The 23,430-nt window shown below is 41.0% G+C and overlaps 1 protein-coding gene across 2 annotated transcripts in view; it reads left to right on the forward strand.

Annotated features, from left to right (window-relative positions):
* The first annotated feature begins 20,459 nt into the window (after positions 1-20,459).
* Positions 20,460-23,430, forward strand: part of zgc:110158 (uncharacterized protein LOC553590 homolog) — a 40,879-nt gene continuing 37,908 nt past the window's right edge. For both annotated transcript variants that reach the window (XM_056393683.1, XM_056393684.1), the window contains exon 1: positions 20,460-20,666. In XM_056393683.1, the coding sequence (XP_056249658.1) occupies positions 20,611-20,666 (56 nt within the window). In that variant the 5' untranslated portion in view covers positions 20,460-20,610. The remainder of the gene's footprint in view (positions 20,667-23,430) is intronic.

A 23,430-nucleotide genomic window follows, 5' to 3' on the forward strand; every position in this document is an offset into this window, starting at 1 on the left:
ATGCCTGATTTGAAAGCAGCTGCTGCCATCTATAAAAGCTGTAATGACAATTTCTTCTTCATTCTTGGTTGGTCCGCAAACTAAAAATAATAGCTGGTAAAAAGTGACTTTGGTGCATAGTGTTGTACAGTTACACAAACAGATGGGTGAGGACAAAAATGGGCCTGGGACCTGAGAGTGCAGTGAAAGCTCAGCATGTGTTGTTCTTGCATACTTTATGTCTTGAAGTTTTGATCACAGTTTATGTCCAGCTGGTCATATGCAAATGTATGTACATGGAGAAGTGTTGATCTGATCATCAGTCATTGCTTAACGTTGCTCGCAACTATGCATCATGTTGAAATGTGTGTGTGGGTATAAAAAAGTCTATAGGAGCTTGGAAATACTGGAAGTAACGTACAGTATGTTGTAACAGGGAGCTATTCGGTCTTTTTCAAGTCTGTTCACAGGTTGAAGGAAGCCTGAAGGGGCCCAAGCAGCCTGTACAGTCATTGCGTATTACAATAAGGCTTATCCTGTTGGATATGGCTTATTCGGCCTTATTTAGATCTGCACGCAGGCGGGAGGTAGAACTGAGCCTCTATAGCATCTGAAGAGGTGGGGGGCTTTAATGCGAGTGGGCCTACAGCTAGATGTGTGTAGGTGTGACCTTGGGAAGTGATGACCTCATCAACATCCCTGCCTGCAAAGCTAATCTGTTACATTCTGAAGGATGCTCCTATGATGGAGCCACCCATGAAGGTGACATTGGTGAGTGGGCTGGTGGCGTGGAAACACACCCCTCAGCGAGGCACGCGCAAACCCATTCAAATGAGGATTACATGCACGCAGATGCATGTGGGTACTGTACACGCATGCAAATACTGTGGCCACATAAGTCATTTGACATAGACACAAAGATGCATGTGCACTGTCATGATGAAACCACTGTGGCCCAGATGCCTGCAGCAGGTGTTGCAGTATGACGGCTGTTAAAAGGTCAGACTGTGTTCTCTAATCTGACCCCAAATATTGCAGATTTTCTGCTCTGTGGCCAACACAAAACTCAGCCCACTTTTTTTTTTTTACCTTTATTTTTCCAGGAAATGTTGGATTAAACAACATTGTAATTCATATACAATAGTTTTACTCATATCCGGGAAATACTGTGCTGCAGTACTTTGGTTGAAAGGACCTTGGTTGAAGCAGTTGTGACTTAAACACCTTACCAAAGAGTTTTTTTCAACCTCAGAGCTACGGATACCAACATGAGTGAGAGCATCAGCCAATAGCTGCTGTTGTGCCTGTTTGTGCCTATCCTGGCCCTCCTCTCCATCAACAGATGCCCTTGAGCAAGGCATGTCTAGCTAATGCAGTGGAGCTGCTCAGTGAAGAGCAACAGAAGACAGACTGGTGAAGCTGTTATAAATGCTTTTGAGCAAAATGAGTGGGATATAAATGAGCATATGAGCCTATGTATTGCTGCTGAGTTTTATAAGCAGTTTTTAAAAGACTGGCATTGACAGAGTTTCTTCCTCTAAATCTCTCACACCATTGATCCATAAATTTAGTTCTGTTTTGTTACCCATGTTTATATAATGATTTAAAATGTAATATATGTTTCCTTAAAATATGAGACCTTTATGGCCCTGGCTGAAGCAAATCCATGCACGCAGGCATGCACGCGCCCCCACGCGCGCGCGGAACTACTGAAGCTCACTGATCCTGAGCATCATATTAAGACTCGCTTCACCCGATTAAGTGACGTGCATTCAAAACATCTGCAAGAGGCAAAATAGTATAGGGAATACACCAGTAACACCTCGTGAAAACTGAAATTATTCATAGCCGATATATATACAGTATATATCATGCAGAATTTAACATTTGGGAATGTTTGTTGACAGAACACACGCATTAACTGATTTTAAAATTTGATTTTAACAGGATTAATCTTCCTGAAGGGGTTTACATTGTGTATGTGGCACTCTAGAATGAGTTCATACAGTGACCTTATAGTTTTAAAGATGATCTAGTATCCATATGAAATTCCTGTAGCATTCCCACAGTGACATATAGTTTTTCTGAGATCTTTGCATAGTATTTAGTAGCGTATTATTGTAATTATATGTTGAGAGGCTGCTGTTGTTTTTCGTTAGTGATGGGAGCCTGCCTGTTGTGAGCATGTAGTGCGGCCGACTGGTCTGTGTGTTCACTTCAACTGTGTTTCTCTCAGACTCGGAGGAAAGCATGAGTGGACGGTTTCAAGCTCCCCTCTCGCTGAATTGATTCTACTATGGGTCCTCTAGAAACACGGCTCTGAAACACAGGGGAGATTCACTTTAAACTATTCCTTATTTATACCTTTTTCGAACCTCTTAACGAGTCACATTTTACGAATTCAAGTTTACAATGTTCTGACGTGATATGTGATACCACTAAAATGAACAAACTTGCTAGTGACACCTGCTTTCCTGTAAATGCACGTTTCCAGCTCCCCCCTGTACCCAAAGATGGTATATTCCACAATTTATTCCAGGGAAAGACTGACAGTTTTTTGGGTCATGAAGCAGCTGTTCAAGTCAGTGGTTCACCCTCCCTCCGCAAGAATAAGGAATTAGTACATTTCAAATTAGATAACGACAAATGTTGGTGCAAGAAGAGAAAAAGTATCACAATGTGTCCGCCGCACAAAATAAACCATTTAAACATGAGCAAAAATATTTTTTTATTGCTTTACAAAAACATTTTTTAATCACAGCTGATTTTCAACACATTAATATGAACAATGTTTGTGTGTTGTTTATATTTTGCAGTTGTATTAGTGCAGCAGAGTGAATAAGTGGAGCAAATTCCTTTTCAAATTCTTGTGATATTAAAGGTTGAGAACTTAGATGTCTCTCACACAAAGACACACACGCACGCACGCACGCACACACACACACACACACACACACACACACACACACACATACTGTAACAGACCTAGAGCAGAAAGTGGAGTTGAACAATGGTGGAATGACTGTTGACCCCTCTTCAATAAATCCAGTCAACGTTAGGTTGTGCCTTGGCAATCCATCAGCCTCCTATAGAGGTTTAAATTAGAGTTTTCATTCTGGCCCTGGTATAGAGCGGACCAATTGGACTTGGCTTCTCAACATAGTTATTATAATTTTCATGATCAATACATCTCAGACCGCCAGAATGCCTTTTAAACTTGTGCATACTACATTGTGTGGAATGCATGCATCCATTTGTGCATTCATCTTAATATTGTATGTGTGAAAAAAACACTGCGTGTTTATGATGAGTGACTGAATTTGTGCGTGTGTGTGTGTGCGTGTGTGTGTGTGTGTCTGTGTGTGAGTGCGTGCACATGCAACATGGGTCAAGCCCCTTGGAAACAGCAGCAGAGGTCCTCTGCTTTTAAGTGGATTAAAACTCCAGCACAATCCCCAGGGCCAGCAGGCATTGGACAGACTGGGTGTAGTTTAGATGAGGACTTAAGACTGATTATCTCTCATGCTGCCTTTGTTTTTGCTGCTACTGTTGCGTATATATGAGTAATACTGTACTGTATATGGAAATGGAAATATATCGGCTGTACATATTAGTAGTGAGGCAGGTATTAGCTATTCAGACTTCAAATCGGTGTGGTTGTAGTTTTTTCCATCTGTGTTGAATCTTCAGCTGAGTATCAGCCCAGCTCCACTTTGAACATCAGCTGTTACCAACTTTGCCGTGCTACTGCAGTGGAAAGATTCCTCAGCTCTGAATGTATACCTGCAGAGTGTTTATGTTTAGTCTGCCGTCATGCAGCCTGTCTTATCTACGCTATAATATGTGAGCTCCTGTTATGGTTTCCCCAGGACCCAGTGTGACACTCCCATACTTCTTGCAATGTGTCAGCACCAATTAACCAGGTCAATATTTCTGTGCTCCAGTTGTTTGCAACTCTGATTCTGATCCTTTCTAGTTCAAATTCTGATGTCTCACACTGCAAAATCTTCTGGTATCAAACTGTGACCTTCATGTCTTGTATAAATTACATGTTTTACTAATGATTTTAGTAATTATAAGGCAAAAGATATGTTCACAGAGTTCATTTTTGAATATTTGAAATAAAAAGAACTCTGATTTATTTTTATTTAGAGGTTTAAGTGTCACTTCTTAATATGATAATCATATTATGAGATGTATTTTCTTTCATGTTTGTGTTAAGCAATATATTGTTGTAAATTCAGTGGTTGTTTTCCTTTTTATGACCCCACATGATCTTCATAACCTCTATAATCTTCTTAGGATTTATGAGGCTTGGAACCAATGAAACAAATTAAATGATCCAGCTTTTTTTTTTTTTCACTTCCACACATGTCAGGACAGAGGAACAGCTATTGTTTTATTAAGTGAGCATCACTGGGCTTTCAAAATTAATGACAATAACAACATATAAATGAAGTTACATACTCCATCGTCGTGATGCTTTGGGTGTGGATCTGGCTTCTGAAATCAAATTATCTGCTCTGTCTCTGTGTCCCTCCCTCCCCGTTACTGTCCTCTGTATACAACCCAATGATGCAGAGATGCTTTAAAATGAATGTTTAAGGAAGTAATGACAGTCAAACAGCCGTGCTCCCAGCCAACAAGATAACAATGTCTTTGGCATACAGTGAGCGATATGCTCTACTTGCCTGAGAAGACTGTATTTGTTTGTTAAACTTTGTTTAACTGCTGAATTTGTTTTAGACACTGATACATTAATTTGTATTTGTATGTTTCTTTGTAGCCTAAACAAGTCTAAATCTGCACCCTATACCATTCTCCATAGTGAATTCATTTAAGTGTAACATGTAGGATGAGGTTTCAGCCCTGTAGGTTTAACAGTATGTTCTAATTGGCTTAAAATGTTGTTGTGCATATTACAACATAACACACATTAAATATTGGCAGCTAAAAACCAGCATGGTTATGTATGTCTTTGATTTTAGCCTGTACTTACATATCCAGCTAATGTTCTAGTAAGTTGGTTAGGTTATATCTTTGCTTATCATTGTTTTTAAAGGAAACATTACAAAATTAACTTGAATAAGAAATATAATACAATCAAGTACAAAGAATGGAAATATAACTTTCCCCACAAGTCAACCATTAGGTGGGGGTTTCCACTGACATAGGATTGACACTGGTGCTGGACCAAGACCAGTGGGACCTTTTTATATACTGGCCCATAGTTCCACTGGTTTGACAAAATATATAATAGGGTGTTCTAGATATAACAGCCGCTCCCAGTAAATCAGCGCTGTCAGTTACTCAGGGAAAGAAATCATATCTTCCCTATTCTCCTGAGAGTCATAATCCTTAAGACTTCAGTCATGGTTGATTTTGATTTGATGATACCTGTGGTTATTGGTGGTAACAGCAATTTTGGTTTTATACTACACCAAACACTGCAGCTTTGTCAGAAACACAACACAGGAGCAACCGGTGTGTCTGTTTACAGTCAGTGCGAAGCTCAGTGACAAATATGTAGTGTCTCCTGTTACTGCTTCACAATAAAAGCTCCCCATTTTTCACCAGCTGAACGCTTTATTGTGAAGCAGCAGCAGTTAGGTAATGTCAGTTGCACCATAGTAGCTTAATGCAGCTAGATACAGCGTTAGGAGACTGGGAAGTAAACAGTGAGGCTGATATCAGTTAAATGCAACTACAAACTGTAATGCTGGATTAAATGCTGCATTGTCTCCTGTGAATCCTTTGTGAGTGTGTGTATTCTGCGTGGGAACGGTGGACTCTGACACTGAAAATGAAAATACTACATAGAGAGATCATTACAGAAAGTAAATACTAAATGGCTGAATGGCAAAAAGGTATAAAAAGTCTAAATCCTAATGAGAGGCTCTTACTCAATAAGAGAGCTAACTGTGTTACTGATGTTAGCAGCAGGGGTTGTAACTATCATTCACGCTCTTTTGGCACCAGTTTACCATGGACACGTTTTTCTGGTAAGGTGATCCAACAGATCACATGGCTCAACAAAATATTTCAGATTTAAGAATAATGAATATAGAGTATATGAGATCTAATCATGTCTCTGCCAAATTGCCAGTTGGTTGGTTAGCTACTAGCTACAGCCGCTTGTACAGAAAGAAAGCACATTCCACATCAACTGTGACAAGTAAAAGTTAAATCAGGTCTGCGTTGGCTTAAGATTGGCATAAGAAGTTAGGTGGTTGTGTTGTATGTTGCCAACTCTTGGCATGACTCTGGTTGTTGCTGATGGGCTGAGAAGGATAAATCTCTCTGGAGTAAGTATAGAATTACAGTAATTGCACAGCGTAGCCTATGTACAGAACAATTGCCGCAATCATTAAAGTCATTTTCCCCCACCTACAGTCGAATAGGGCCTCAGTTGTCAACATTGTTACACCCAAGAACAACCTGATTGGAGAGACCCTAAACCTGACCAACCATGACCATTCATTTTTCTCTCAGCTTTTGTCACACATCAACCATTCAAGTGCAATCAAGGGCAAGACTTGTTAGACCCATGTGATCTCTGTGGTCGGAAGAAAAAAAACCCACATTACACAGTCATTATATTGTAATATAAAGAAGATGTTTCAATAATCTGTTACATTCATCTCTAGTAGTTTATAAAAAAAACATTTTCTGTTGCAGTTGCCACATTCAGTTCCTCGTTCACTTTATTTGATAGTTTATGTCTAACTACAGAAATGTACAAAAAAAGAGAAAAAAAAATTCACTCTATTGTTATTTTTGAGGCAGCTTGTTGACTTTTTTGTTTTCCCCTGTGAATGATCAATTCCATTATTCAGGAGAACCTGGATTTGTCCATCTCTGTCCACATTTTTTGGCTTTGCACTCCCAGCTTGTTTTTACACATGTTTCAGTCTTCATCATTTCTCATGAATCGTGTTGCCAGTAAAGCACTGCAGGCCTCTTCAGCTGACTGATGGATGGTGCTTTTACTCTTAATTCTATAATTTCTACCAAACAGAGTCTCTCCTCCTTTCTCACAACGCATCTGGTTTCTAAGGACATTTGCGGTTGCCTTGGAATGATGTTAAGTTTTACATGGTGATGACGTCACCCGCACCCCCGATCCTCAGGGTTGCTGTGGCTTTAGAAAAGCAGGTTTAAGTGGCCGGAACATGGTCAGTTTCAGTGTCTGAGAACCTACTTTTTTTGCAATGAAAATGCTCCAAATTTTGTTCAGAAACTGATTCCACCGTCAGCCCCTTGTCAGTGGAAAAGCCTCAAGGGTGAACTGGGATCAGGCCCCACAGAATCCCACTGTGCATGTGTGTGTGGTGGATGCATGTATACCTACATGTACATGTGTACATACGTGTGTGTGTGTATGTATATGTGTGTGAACATGAAATAGTGTGTGTGTGGGTGTGGATGAAAGTGCATGTGCAGTGTGCCTGAATGTGTGCGTGCGTGTGCATGTGTGTGGGTGTGTGTCTGTGTGTGTGTGTGTGTGTGTGTGTGTGTGTCTACTCCCGCCAGCCTCTAATGGGGATCATGTGTGGAGTCAGCAGCGCAGACACACAAAAACATGCTAACCCCCACCCCCCATGCACGGTCTGCATTAACACGCATGTGCACGCACACACACACACACACACACACACACACACACACACACACACACACACACACACAGAAACATGCACACAGACCCACACACATATACACACACAGAGCGTGCCTCAGTCAGCGAGTTAAGAACAACTCCTAGGGGAGGTAAAGCACCAGTTTGTGTGTGTGTGTGTGTGTGTGTGTGTGTGTGTGTGTGTGTGTGTGTCAAAGAACACACACTCTGTTTCAGAAGGATTGGGGGTTGGTGGGGGGGGTGGAAGGCGAAGGGGGAGGGGAGGGAACGAGAGGAAGGGGGGGTGAAGAGAGAGAAAGGAGAAAGATATGGGCAGTGAGCACGGGCAAAAGGATAGAACGGGTGTGTGTGTTTGTGGGTGTGCGTGTGTGTCTGTAGACGAGCAGGGGAAGAGAAGGAAAGCGAGTAGAGAGAGAGAGAAAGCAGAAGATCGACAGGGAGGATAGAGTGAATGGCTGAGAATAAGAGAAAGAGAGAGAGGTTGAGGGGCCCTGCGCAGGGGGGAGAGGAGGCCCTGTAGTTTTGGCCGAGGGGCGAGACAGTCAACAACACATGTATCCAAACCTTCTGACAAAACTCTTCATCCAGGACAATAGCAGAGCAAGAGCAGTGCAGCTCATAAACCTGCCCTGCACACAGCTCTATCCTCTGACATTTCTGTCCATTTCTAAAGTTGTGAATGTTTCCTGTTGACCCCCAGAAGAATCAGTGTTGCCCTTGTGTGAACTAATGGGGATCTGAATACTCTGTGAATTATAAAGGGTTTGTTCAATGATTTGTACACTTTCTGAAGCAAGAAAACAAGTGTGGTCCAAATAAAATCAATGTTCAACACAGTAGGAATAGATAACAATGATCAAGCAGGTGTGAACATTGAACTGCAAACAGAGCTTTGGGCAATCAAAAAGTCTCTATAACTTTACTTTTTCTTTGGTTAGCTTTATCCTTTCTTTTACATTGCTGCTCTAAGCAGCTGCCTGCTTGAGAAAAAAAATTTGATTAATAATAATTTATTAATAATCTAGTCATTTTGGCATTTAGATTTTAGTTTTTTAGCTTTACGTTTATAGAATTTCAAGAGTACTCCACAGATTTAGCCTTGCATTCCTATAACATTGTCAAACTCATCATGGACAGTTTAAAACAAAAAAAGATTAAAGTTAATGCAGCAGAAACAGAAATACTGACTATTTTATTCTACGCATTCTTCTTCCTTTTAAAGATCTGGTGCCTACCCACAATACAACTCAACCACTGGTTGGTTTTGGTGTGTTATGCTAGCAGCAGCTAATGTAGCCCTTAGCCGTTAGCCCCTAGCAGAGATGAGGAGCGGGCTACAGATGTCTATTAAGCTCATGTCAAGTCAATTTTATTTATAAAGCCCAATAAATAAAGCCCAGTATGGCACTCTCTATCTTTAGACCTTCACCCCATCTCTTTAGCCGCTAACTGCTCCCTTCATTCACCAACTAGTTGCTAACTTTGTCTGTCAGTTGTTGAGTTCTTGGCAGTTAGTGTGCAGTGTTTATCTTCCAAATAAAAACAGCTGCTTATTGTGGGTTTGTCACAACAAGCTACCCATTTCACAATACACAGTCATTTGAGGCAGCAGTTCTTTAAGAATATTAGTGAAGCTTTTATAGACTTGCAAAATGGATTATTTTGGCGTTCTGTTCATTTTCTGCATTGACAGCAACACTTCCGAGACTTCGATGCGCATTAAATTCTTCAAGTTGAACATACAACAGTATGTGCTCATAGCAACTGCCTCAAAAAATAAAGAGAAATATCAACTTACCTGTAGAAACATCCAATCACTAACTTTAAAATTTGGTTGTACGAACCTCCAACAAAGACTAGAATATAAAGATTACCCTTTGTAGAAAGCTAATAAAAAAATTTAGAAACATAAAATTAGTTCAGTTTATGATGAAGTAATTTTTGTTTTGCTACAGCTCTGGTTCATGCCTTTCACTGGCTCCTTCTCCATAGCAACAGCAACTGAGGCTCATGGGTTTAGTAGTTTTTAGGACTCTCCTACGTACCAAACTGGTGGAATATCTTATTTAAAATAGCCAAGAACAAAAAGGCTGAAAATTGATCAACACACTCTTACAGTGGCAGTTTTTATTATATTCAAGAGCTTTTACAGGACTATGAATGGAAAAGTCGTCATGGTCACTTGAGAAAGGAACGCAGACCACACCATCCTAAATCTCTGAAGGTGACAGAAAAACAGCATCTGAAATTACTCTGCTAGTTGAAAGAAAGTAACATCTGTAGACTGTCTGTGCAGCCAATTATACCACCGCACACTCATGTTTGTGTCTCTGATAAAAAAAAAATGTAAAAAAAGATCCTGTAACTGTTCAAACGTTTTCAAGAGGACAAGCAATCTGGATCCAATTTGACATCCAAGTCGACATATGTTTCTGTCGCAAGCTTTCAGGTCAAATGTAAATAAAAGACTGTGGGCACTTTATGTTGTGAATTCTTCACACAAAAGCTAAAGAAAAAAAAAAGAAAATTGCCACATTGCTGAATCCATACCAAATGTATGACTTATGCTTTTGTGGTGTATTGAATGACGTATTGGCCCCATGTGAAGGTGAAAAAACGTATTTTTCCGTTATATTTTAGCTGAATAAACTTCTGTGCTTCCTGCTTTATTGGTTGACTGATTCACAGGTTAGTTACAGGATTCAAGTACTGTCAGAGAAACACTATCTTTACTTTTCATTTGAATGTTCGTGATTGATAGAAAGATAGTAGCATTGTTTGCCAGCATAAAAAACCTTTTCCTTAACACAGATATCTGAGAAATTCCAGTCAACTGTTGGCCAACAGTAGCTAAATATTATCTGTAAAAATCACCACATTATCTGATTACAGAAAACACTATTTTTTTGGCATGTAAACATTCCCATCCTTTCATTTTTGGTTTTTGCTCTTGCATCAGTTAGACACTGAAATGAGGCTGACAGCAAAGAAAGGAGCAGTTTTCAAATTCTGACAGCAACAGGATGATTTGAGCAGAGGCTGTGGCAAGTCCAGAATGGTTGTGAAGAGGGGAGAACCCACAGGAAATAACCAAGGCAGGAAAAAGAAGAGGCATAAATAAGAGAGACTAAACATGTGAAAAGTACTCTTTCCCGTTGAACTTTCATTAGGCTTTATAACTGTATTCAGAGCGGCAATGTGCATGATAGCAACTTAACTACACTTTTATGAGGAATGGGCGTTATGATCAGGGTTACATTTTTCCTGCTGGTGTCTGAGCACACAGCCACTACAGCTAATGATATGAAGAAATGTTTCTGTCATTCAGAAGTAGCCATTCCAGCATTTTTGTTTATTGAAAATATATAAAAGTGTCAGCTTCCTAAAGCTTTCTAAGATTTTTTTTTTTTGGTTTGTTCCTATCATAATTTCATTGCACTTTCAGGGAGTCAGGGAGTCATGCAATCAGAATCAGAAAATACTCCAGGGTTATTGATTGAATGAGCAAGGCCAGAGAATGAGAGGGCCTCAATATTAACACATGATATCGAAAACATATGAACATGCAGCATGAAGAAATGGCACTTAGAGCCTGTCACCAATTCCAGATATTCTTTGTGATTATGTTCCATTCTGCATATTATAATTTAAAATGACGGAATGAATGATGGAGGTGGAAATCAGGCCAAAAAATATGTCACCTTGTAAGCTTAACTTTGATAGAAAAGTCTCTGCATCTTTATTTAAAAAAATGTAGAAATTTTTTCAAGAGTTAAACAAGAAGATGGATCTCAGTCATTTCTGTGCAATAAAGAAACTATCTGCAAGTTTTGCTATTGCTACATAGCCAGCTGTTTATTTATTAGTGTCTAAGAAACATTACGAGTTCAGCATCAAACTTCAGTCCTCTACTCAGCAAGAGCTGTCTCCAGTGGTGGAAAGCAACACCAATATTAACATTTGTCTCCATCACGTCTTTTCTTCTACTTAAGTTAGCATGCTAACCAGCTAGCTCCGGCCTGTCCCGTCACTCCCCGACAGCGACTCACTGAAGCCTCCAGTCAGCTGTGAAGATGTAGTGCTGCTCAAAGGGCAAACAGTTAAAAGAAAAACTGTACTACCTGAACATTAAACCTCACTGATTAATGTGTTGCATTTCATTTCTTTAATCCAAACAGTAACAAAAAATAAAGGCAACCATTTGTGGATTCAGGGGGAGTTGTACGTGCTGTAACTGTTTATTGGCAAACAACAACCAGGAGCAGTGACTTCCTGGCATCTTGCCATCACAGGGAAGTCAAGAAATGAACTGTGTGCCAATTCTGGGGCCGCATTCCTCAAAGGCTCCTTCAAATGTGGCCTTCAATATGTGGGCAATGAAACCCTCGGCCTTCACGGTCTATGGCGGCTACGAAGGGCACACTTTCGTAGACTACGTCATCCTGAATTGGGACACAGATATTACAGCACGTAACTTCCCCTAAAACCTGAAATTGTCCTTTTTCATTTCTCTTTGTGTACACATTGAAGAAACAAGATATGTGGAAACTTGTGAGTTGCAGAGGAGCTGGGAGGTGTAATTTCCAACTTCTGACAAAACCAGGCTAACTGATTCCCTTTGTTTCCATTTTTTATGCTAAGCTAAGCTAATTGCCTCCTGGCTCCAGCTCCATATGTAAAACAAGCGTGGTCACAGTGTGCTCATGTAACTCTGATAAAGAAAGTGAATAAATGCATTTTCTAAAATGTTGACATATTGTTTTGGACGCACAAAAAGTATATGCAATAAAAGTGATAAGTAGCATACAGATACAGACATACGGTCAGATGAGATTTCAGTTTCAAAAAAGGCCCCTACAGCTCTACAGCCGAATAAAGTGTAAGGCTGTGTAGCTACATGCTACTGCAGTACCTCAGATGCTTAAAGTACTGTTTGCGTGTGTGTGTCAATCTTCTCCTGCGTGTTTATATGTGTCAGACCCTAAAGGCATGTCGCCGTCAACCCTGGGAACTTGTGTGCCTGACTGCAAGTCCACAGTCCTGCCCTGTCAGAAATAGGCCGGGTTAGGTTAGAAAATGTTTCATAAGCTTAGACTGACCTCTTTCCTCTCTGTTTCTCCCTCTCTGCCACCCCCCCCCCAACTCCTCCCCCACTCTCTTTCTCTTGGTGTCGCTGTCTCCCTCTCACCCAAACATTAAAACAGTGCAGTACACAAATAGTATCATATACTTTCACGACAACAAGCACACTGACACCTGAAAAATCAAGTACTTTTCATACTGTTTTTGCTTCACTGCACCATATTCCAACTTCTTCCACAACTCCCTCTTTCTTCATTTTTAATCTCTCAGAAAAGTCTCCGTTCTCATTAATATTTCCTGCATTCTGTTTTGTGATAGCTTTGTGCTCCAAGAGTAATATCCTCCCTACTAAACTGACTGAGGGAGGTGACTGAAATACTTGAACGTATATGACACTAGAGTGTGTATTTGTGTGTGTATATGTACAACTAACTGTACAGGTGTGTGTGTATGTGTGTGTGTGTGCCTTTGCACAAATGTGTGTGTGTGTGTGTGTGTGTGTGTGTGTGTGTGTGTGTGTGTGTGTGTGTGTGTGTGTCTGTGTGTCTGTGTGTGTGGGTGTGAGTCTGTCCATGCATGCAGTTGCCGGTCTGCATATGCATTTGCATGTGTGTGTGTGTGTGTGTGTGTGTGTGTGTGTGTGTGTGTGTGTGTGTGTGTGTGAGCATGTAATTGCATGCATGTGTCTCCGTGTTTGTCTCCGTCTACCATTTGACTGCCATCTGAATCTGTGGCACGTACAGCAGAGCTACGAAACAGCAGATAGACAGACAGGAGGGAGGCAGGAGGGAGAGAAAAAAAGGAAAAGTGTATGTGTGTGTGTGGTGGTGGTGGCGAGTGGGTGGGGGGAGGGGGGTAAGGAGGGAAGAGAAGGAGTGAAGAAGTAGAGAAGAGAACAAGTGAGGAGGGGGGGGTGAGGACAGAGAGCAGAGGAAGAGAGACATGCAGAGAGACGGGGAGCATGAGAGAGTTAGACAAATAGAGATACAGAAAGAGAGAGAGAGACAGGCTCAGAGAAGGAGGAGGCGGGAGGAGGGGATGGGGGGGGGGGGGGGGCATCAGCATACAGAGGCAGTCTGTGGTCTTCCAAGCAGCAGCAGCAGCAGCAGCAGTAAAAATAGGGGAGAGGAAAAACAACGATGGCTTGAAAGATTAAATTCCTGTTGGAATAGGAAGTGCAGAGAGAGGGAAGGGCAGAGGCTGAGGGAGGCGATGGGCGTACTGGGTGCTGCCTGGGTAACGGTGCTGGTTGTGGGTTTTAGTGTTTGTTGTTTAAAGGAAAAATCCACACTAGAATTCTGAAGCACTATCCACAAGAACAAGTGGTGATGGAGAACGGTTGTCTGGGTGTCAATTTGACAACTGGCACAAAGATGTCTTGATGTGAAGATATGATGAGACATTCCCAGTGCAGCTACTAAAGCGGAAAAATATTTAAAGGGTCAGTTCACCAAAAAAAAAAGAAAGAAAGAAACTGATAAAAACGCCATGTTTCTTCACTTACACTATTTAGCCATGCCGATAGATAGTTTGGACATGTGGACACGTGTATTGAAATGTTGTACCACCACCAATTCAGTGGAGTTGAATGGAATTTCAACTGTGCTGAATTGGAGTTGCAGGTCGAAGCACTTAAAAACATCATTTTAAAACCAGTTAATCTGGATCATCTACAGACCTCAGTGTTAACCGTTGTCACAGGGACTATTCACTTTGTTGGAAAGTAGTTCTAATTAACTGCTAACAGTCAGGTCTGACATTGTACTTGCTGTTTTCAAATGTAATTTTACAATGATATTACAAATGGAATCACATTTACCTCAGTTGTATTAGAGTGGTGGCAGAGGAGTTTAGGTGTGTTCAGACTCTAACGTGTGGTGAATTCACGCAATTTTTACCACTTGATTGTTTCTGAGGTCTGTGTTTATTCTCTTCAAACAGCCAATGTGACAAGTTTACAGATGTTAGCTTTAGTTAGGTAGTAACCTTCCTGTGTTACAGCTTTAGACTCTTTTGCTCTTAAGGTTATTTTATTCCAATCCCTCTCCTTTTTCTTGCTGTCTTTCTACGTCTGTGAGATGCCATCATACAGCTCTGGGATAGGTGTTACACTACACTCTAAACTTTTGCAGATGCACTAATTTACAGCATCCAGTGTGAATGTGCATCAATTCATGTCTTTGTATTGTCAAATTTATTTGCAATCATATCACCTAGAAATTCACTTGTGTTTAGTCTTAACACACCTACAGAGATGGTTATCGCCAAACCTCAGCAAGTATAATTGAAACTGTCTCCTTTACTAGATATAATTTTTATTTCTTTGTTAATTAGGTGAACAATGACTTTAACTATCAAAAATATTAAATCAGTTTTGGGCATTAATATTTCATAATCAAAAAGCAACCGATTTTGTTGTATGACCAATGTTTTGTACCAATGTACAACATTCATGTAGGAACTCTCTACTACTGCTGTTCTGAACTCGGCTTGTGCATGCATGTTACTGTTTATCTTAGAGACCTAAGGTAAAACTAATTTGCAAGAAAAAAAGAGGAAAAGATCAGAGTCTAAAGTCAGAAAAAATAATCATAAATGTGTGGCGCAAAAAATATGGTTTCTTGTGCTTCCTTTCCTGTTCTTTCTGTCCATTTTACAACCCCTCAGATTTATCTCACAACCTGTTTGTTTGGTCCTTACCTTGGATCAAAGTGAAATACTGACTCTATTGGCACCTTGTCCAAAACTAGCACACTGATAACAGATTTGTGGTTTATTTATTGTGTTAACTATCTGATTGAACATGCATGAGAATTATGAGTTTGAATTTACTTTCATCTGGTTTGATGGATAATGATTCCTCTAAATGTCACCACTGTTCTTACATCTTCTCATATTCTGTAACAATGACTTGGAATTTTTGATTTAAATCGATATGAGACAAAGCAAATCTTTTTTTCGCTGTATTAACTGTAACTCACAAAGGGAAAGCCTGTTTTTACAAAGGAATACTTAGGGGGGTTAGAAGGAAGGAAGTGATTGCTAAGTGCTGGAATGGGTCCCACGTCTCTCTAAGAAGCCAATGAGCTCTGATACAGAAATTCCAACAAACCAACTGATTGGCACTGCAAAGGATGCCATTCAATTAGAAACGAACATGTGAATGGAATGCTTCTGAGAGGGATCTGGAGTGATGAAAAATACAGGTTTGGCATGATTGAGCTCAAACCTGTTTGGGGATTGCACATGTGTGTCTGTGTCTATATATGTGTGTGTGTGTGCACTCTCACTGATAGGATAGGGGCTTCGTTAGGGTAATTACAGCTTTGCTATGTAAATAAGCTTGTCATAGAGGAGAAAGACACACCCACCTCTTTTTCAGACCCAATTAACCTAACTCCCCTGGAATTTACATACCTAACAATCTCCAGTGCACACACACACACATATGTACACACACACACACACACACACACACACACACACACACAATCCATTCTAACACTATTGCCGGCACACTTTTATACACTTTATTAAAGTGCAAGTATACTTATCAATAAATTCGTACATGCGCCAAACTTTGTCTTTCCACACAAAGCCAGTCCTAGACACCAGGCAGCGCTGTGCGTGTGTGTGCAAACTTGGGAGCATTTTTGTGTATTCGATCCTGGTTGAGGCGCTATAGACTACAGCTAGCCAGGTGATATCTGTATGCATAAGGCATCACCCCAGGCTAACTGGCTGCTGGAGCTGTGGTGAGCAGCATCTATCATCTCAGGCCGCTGATGAATGTCTGTCCTGAGTGGCTCTGTGGCGTAGTGAGGGGAGCACAGAGAGCACAAAATGACTCATGGTGGAAGGAGAAAGGAGGAGAAAGGGGGAGGAGGAGGAGAGGAGGAGGAGGAGGGAAGACAAGGGAGAGGGGCGCAGGGGAGAGGGAGAAGGTAGAGGATGAGAGAAAAAAGAGTAAGAGTGATAGAGAATGAGAATGGAAGATGGGAGAAAATAAGTGAGAGTGAGAATATTCAGTGAGGCTGTGTAAGAATGGAGGGATGGAGATGCACCGGGGAGAAAAGTAGAGGAAGAGCGGAGGTGCTGGAGGAGGTGGAAATGAGAGGTAGAAATGGAGGAGAGAGGTGCAGAGAAGAAGCAGAAAGAAGACAGAACAGAAGGAGGACGCGTGAGGGTGGAGAAGCATGAACACAAGCAGGAGATATGAAGAGGAAAGACTGAAATGGAGGGAGAAGGGGAAGGGGGGAGGAGAAAGAGACAGAGAGAGATAGAGATGAAGGATGTGGGTGCACGAACAAGAACAGAGGGAGATAGTGGCAAGAAGGCAGGAAAGTGGGTCAGAGGAGAGGACGATGATGTGGAAGAGAAGGAAGAAGAGAGTGATGAGGCAAGATGGAGAGAATGATACCAGTGGGAGAAGCGAGAGAGGGATGGAGATAGGATGGGATGGAGAGAGGGATGATAATGGAAGTTTGTAGGGCAGAAATGCCAGGTGCCGAAAACCAAATAAGACTCCAGAGTTGTTGTATTTCAGGGCAAACTAACATTCAAATTCAACAACAGAACTGAGTTTACAGCGAAACACTTGGTTACAAGCATAGTAAAAAAAAAAAAAAAAAAAGAGAAAAATATTTGACACTTACATCATACCAAACACTTGTGAAACACAGTTTGGGTTCACAAGAGGTTGTGAGAGATGACAGAGGCTGTCTCGTGAGATCTGAGTAGAGATGTGATTGGATCTATCATCGTCAGTTTTATGTAATATATTACTGACATCGTTAACGTAAGATCAAGCTGCTTCCAAATCATCTCCATATGTTTTCACAATTTAGGGGGAAAAAAATGAAATGATGAGATGATAGAGAATTGTTGTATTATGAATAGTACAAAGTGCTAAATTATCATTTGAACATGCCAAGTAAGTACATCTACGAAAATGCCATTGAGGGGCGGTGCTGTTGAGAGAAAGATGGATGGACAGGAATTAAGAATGTGGACAAAACACTAACAGTCTTATCTGCTCATCTGCATTTGGTGAAATAGAGGAAACACACAATGACACTGCTTGTGTTTATTCTGTGCAAAGGAGGAAGATCCAGTGTTCCCGGGGATCATTGGGTTCTTGGATCAATACCGGTGCTATGATGAGACAGTGATAGAGTTTGTGGTCTATAGAGCTTAAAAGATACCTACACCATCACTTTCTCTCGTTCTCATTCTCTCTCACACTACGCCTGCTAAATTTAAATTCAAAAATGCATCTTGTTCTCACTGTTTCAGTCTTCTGTTCACACTGTGCTGGTGTCTGTTTTTTTTGAAAGTGGTATCCAGCCTCACATTTTAGTGTGGATAGGGGAAAACAAAACTTTTGGAAAATGATAAGACAAGTCTGTTCTAAACCTCTTTGTAATCATTAAATGTTCATATTTTCTCAGACAGCTTTGCGATCATGAAATACCTGATGAACAGGTCATGTTTATGATCGATGCTCAAATAGCTATTTTATGCTAAAAAGAAATCTCACAATGAGAGCTAAATTGTGAGTTTGATTGTATTATAACACAGTATAGCTACACTTGCTGATTTTATTCAGACAAAGAAGAAGACATTAATCCACTTTAATTTAATGGATTTGGTTTTTCAGTGTGGATGGAGATCGTTACTTAAACCTGAAAATGCCGGTGTGGACGAATGTTGTTTTCACATGTAGCCTACTGTCAAACAGCATTTTCAAATTGAACAGGTTTAGTGTGGATGTAGTCTGAAATACATGCAAATATTAAAAGATTAAGATTAAAGAAAAAATGGCTATGCACAGCCAGACCAATTGCTGGCAATTATTCTCTCTCTATGTGTAAGTAATTCCACATAAATGAAACAAAGAAATCTGAGGTATTTTTTCACTCTTGCTCTGTGTTTTTATGTGTCTACCATGCAATTTATACATATTGTAATGACATTGTCCATTCTTAGTATGTCACTTATAAAATCATGTTATTCTTTGTCTACTGCATCTGTCAGTACATGTTGCTATATGTAACATATACTAGTTCACCAGGGAAAATTCTTGCCTTTTATAAAGGAAATGCTCCTCACTTCTGTTCTTTCTGTCTTTTCTTCCTCTATATTATTCCTCTATTAATCCATACTATGTCTGCTCATCGTGAGGTTTTTGTATTCTCATGTAAAAAAAAAAAAAGCCTGGCCATATATATACAGAAATGTATTTTCTCTATCTTCCCTTCTCTTTCTCTCTCTCACGTACACACAAATACATGCGCTTGTCTCCACACATACATACACCGGTGTGCGCACAAACACACACGCACACAGACAGTCAGCTGTGCCCTTCCCACAGCAAGTAGCACGAAAAGAGAACACACTGCCTGTCCCTGCCTTACACACATATACACACACATATGCACACACAAACTCTGCAACTGCCCTCTACACACTCTTAAAGGGACATGACACAGACTTATACATCGCTACCAAGTGCCAGCTCCATACCTGGATACTAAATAAAATATATGTGGAGATGCTGTTACTATTATAATTGTGATTGAATTGTTGTTTGACTATCAACCTTATGCTAGCAAATTATTTAAAGAGTAAACCAGATACCATAAGAATTAAATCATTGTATTAGTTTTTACGTTACTGTTTTTAATGCTGAAGTAACAAAACAGGAATCTACAGTGTAGTTGTGAATGTGCTTATGAAATCTTTAGATTTTATTACAAGAAACTGTAAATAAATGGCAACAGTTTGCGTGTGATTTTTTTCCGCACCAATCATTTTGTACATTAGTTGTGGTAATTTTGTATGTTTACAGTTTGGATCAAATGCATATTGATATACTAAACTCTTATCGTGGTATACAAATGAATGAAACTGAATAAAATGATTACAAGTCAATAAGAATGAAAAAGAGGTGAACGAAATGGACAAACAAAGTCAACCTTTTGTCCATACTGTTCACTTTTATCTGTAGGTGTCTGCTATAGGTTCTAAGACATCCACTCCTTCCTCTACATTCAATAACAGAACAAAATTAAACTATCAGTCCTAAATAAAACATAATTAAAACTTTTCCTCAATTAGTTATGTACTGCCTCCACCTCTGTTGGAATCCTTGGTGGTCCCTGGACCCCAGTTTGGTCCCCCCCCCTATTTACAGTTATGTAATCAGGTAAGTTAATAACCTTAATCAGTGGTCTGCACGGACTGTTTGAGGGTCGGGGTGAAAAATAATGAGGCACTTCTGGTCAAGGTTCATGGTTGCCCTAAGGCCACACTAGATATAGGTACTTGGGCTGAACATAGTGGCACTTAAGGGGCACATAAACCAACTGGGGGTGAGAATTTGGACCAATCAAGTGCCCTTCTGGTATGACATTAGGTCAAAAACAAAAGGTACCATTAGGATACAGCTATACGTATTGTGGTTGAATAAAGATGTCAGAACAGTAATAGCAGTTAGTATTAGCAATTCAGCAGTTTATATGAACACAACTGTAATGTAAGATCTGAACTTGAAGGCCTTCAGAAGAGAACTTGAACTTGAGCGAAGTCGACAAAAACTGAGACACTGTGCCTTTAAGAAGCCCCCACCGTCTCACAACAGGGGGGGCGTGAGCTGAATCCAGGAACAGCGATTGAAAAAAAAAAAGCTCCACCAGTGGACTGTTTCAAGTTCCCCCCGGCTGAAACCCTGCCTGATTTGTGGGCAATGTTGGGGATGTAGAAAAAAAGGAAACCGGAGCAAAGAGAGCGCAAGGGAGAGATAGGGAGACAACACTAACTGGGTAGCTATGGAGATAGTAGGTTTTCCTGGTAGCTTTCTTTGACAGGTGTCGAGTGGGATAAAATAAAGTATCAGAACAGCCTCCAAGATGTACGGCAAGGGTAAAGGAGCTGTGGTCCCCTCCGATAGTCAAGCAAGAGAAAAGTAAGTAAATTATTGCACTGTCACAACAGAGATCCAGCCAAGAAGAGTGTGCTAGGTAGCTAAACTTGCTAACTGATGTGAAGCAGCTCAGACACTTCAGCAGAGGTGCGCATGTTCTGCCAGCTCTTTTTGTTAACATGCAAGCTACAAAAGTGATGCCGTGATAGTTTATTCGTTATGTTTGCCACTTTGCGTGTATCGCTGCCTCTTGCATCCTCCCAACTACACAGGCATGACTGCTAAGTTAGCTCAGGCGGCTAGCTCCACTGCCAGTTTCACTCTTGTTTTTCTTGTTTCTTTCTCATGCAAAACAGAGAGTGGCAGTTTTAACGACTAAAGTTGCACCACCTCCACAAGCGGGAGTGTTGCTGCACGTGTTTCCAGCAATAATGCGTAAATGTGCACTCAGGGCTGATATCTCTTGTGAGGAGCATTGATGGAGATCCCACTTTAGTTCCATCTCTCTCCTCGCCCCAGTGTGAGGGAACAATGCGTTTGGAGTGACGCTGTGCATTGTAGCTAGCTGGCTTTTGTGTCGCCCCGCTGAAGCAGCAGGTAAAAATAGAATACAGCTGTTTGGGGCTTTGTTACAAAATGGCACAGGAACTTGTTCTACAATTGTTCCACGTTCCACAATGATACTCTGTCTCCAAACGCGCTGGCTACATTGTATCCATGTGTGTGTGCTCGGTCAGCGGAGAGACACTGCTACGGTCCCCCATGCAAGGGGAGCTGCTCCTCATAACTTTTGTGGCCCGTACAGATTTTCTTCAGTCACCCCGAGTTGTAAGAACCACTGCTGGGGATAAATTGCTTGTAACTCCTGCCACCGCTTGCTTTAATAAACCCAAAGGCAGGCTTTTCAATGGCTGTTTTGTCAGAAAACTTAGGTGGTGTTAGCTTCGAGAGCTGTAGCCCTCCAATCCCTTTGTCTGCATGCCTCTGTCTCGATGCCTGTTGTTCGCTCAGGAGATACATGCCGCCCGGTTACCGACACTTTAACAAGCCACAGGGCTTTCAAATTAATCTGAAATATGCTTCACAAATCTTTAAGCACTAGTTCTGAAATAGAAGCCAGTATCTGCAGCGAACTTCATTTGCTGATAGCCACTGTTAACAAAGCCACCTAAGACCTGTACATGCGTTCATCAAACTTTGTTAGATTTGATTGATTTAGAGCCCTGTGCTGTGTTAATAGTGTATGATAGTAGTTGGTACATTACAGTTGAATAATCTAGAGGTAAATAAGAGGTAAGATCCTCCACATAAGTGTACGCTTATGGCTTTATTCCTCACAGTGGATGGGTTGAACACCAGTAAAAGCTCACTTTCTGACTCGCTGGACCAGTCAGCAGATTTTGGGAACTGAAGCGGGACAGAATTGTCACAGTCTTATGTGTTTGCATGAAGATCAGCAGGCACGTCATTACCTTAAGCTCACCCCCACCATGGCTCTTTTGTGAACCCATATTCTTTATTCTTTAGGCTTCTTCTAATGCCTGTCTTCATCTGCCTCCTGACTCTCGCTTCCCATCCTTTTGCTGCTCCTCAAAGTCCTCATCCCTCGCTTCAGTGTTGAATTATTGAGACAGACTGAAGCAGCTGCTCTCAGCTTTGCGTCAGAGTTGAGAGAGATAGAGGAGAAAGAAAGAGACAGAAGAGAGGGAGATATGGTGGGCAGACTCATCCATGTTTAAAGAGGGGGTTTTGTCGGGAGCCTCAGGCAGGATGTCAGGTGTGCCATTGGTGTACATCAGGGAGATTTCTCACTCTATGGGATTAAGTGTATGCACGCACTGATGTCCCCTCTCAGAACATAAGAGGGAATGGCGGGGAAGGAGGTCAGGAGGTCACCTCACATGGTGTGGAAAAATTTTTAGTTTAAGCATAATAAAGGATGGGAAAGTGCAGAAATCTGAAGCGAGTAGAGTGTATTTCCAGCTAAGCGATGTAAAACTTTGGTGTCACCAGGCCATACAACCTTAAAAACTCTGAATTAAGGGCGGCTGGAGCTATCTTTCAGATTTTTTACCTTTCCTTTTGACTATAATTTCACATTCTGGCTGTCAAAATCAACCCCCACCATTCTTTTTTCCCTCTCCATCACGACTTGACTGCTCCTCTGATCCTCTGTACCACCTACTGTTTCTTCCTCTATAAAAATGGGGCATGCCCCCTCTTATGCTCCAGTCAAAACTATTTTTTCTCCTCTCTCTGTACTCCGCTAGCCTATAGCTTCTCCCTCTTCTTCTTCTCCTCAAACTTCTCTTCCTTTTCTATGAGCTAGCTTCTGAGCTTTAATAATGCAGTAGGCCAGGTGCACACACACGCAGCCCCTTTTGCAACCCACACAAAAACACACATACACACACACCACACATAAAAATTTCATTGAAGGCCTCTTGGGGGGGGATCTGCAGTGTGATCCTCATATCCCCAGACAAAGGACAAAGTTTTTAACTATTCCTTGCTAGTCAAACTCCTATAGAGGATTGTATATGTAAGCAAGTTGGTAAACTGGCAGTGTTCAGGGTGATGCAACAGTATCAACTGAAGCTCTTGCTTTATCCTTAAGCTTCCTGTGAGCTTTTCCCTGGCATTTCAACCTGTGCAGATGCAAGGACTTGTACTGTAGATGTAATTAGTAACCAGCAAAGTGCATAGGTAAAAATGCTCCAGGTGTGTGTGTGTATGTGTGTGTGCTGTGCAGGTGTATGTGTGGTCCAGTACTACACTGACCTGCAAGTGGCAGTGACTTACACTC

This window comes from Seriola aureovittata, chromosome 13 (genome assembly GCF_021018895.1).
Source record: "Seriola aureovittata isolate HTS-2021-v1 ecotype China chromosome 13, ASM2101889v1, whole genome shotgun sequence".
Classification (NCBI taxonomy): Eukaryota; Metazoa; Chordata; class Actinopteri; order Carangiformes; family Carangidae; genus Seriola; species Seriola aureovittata.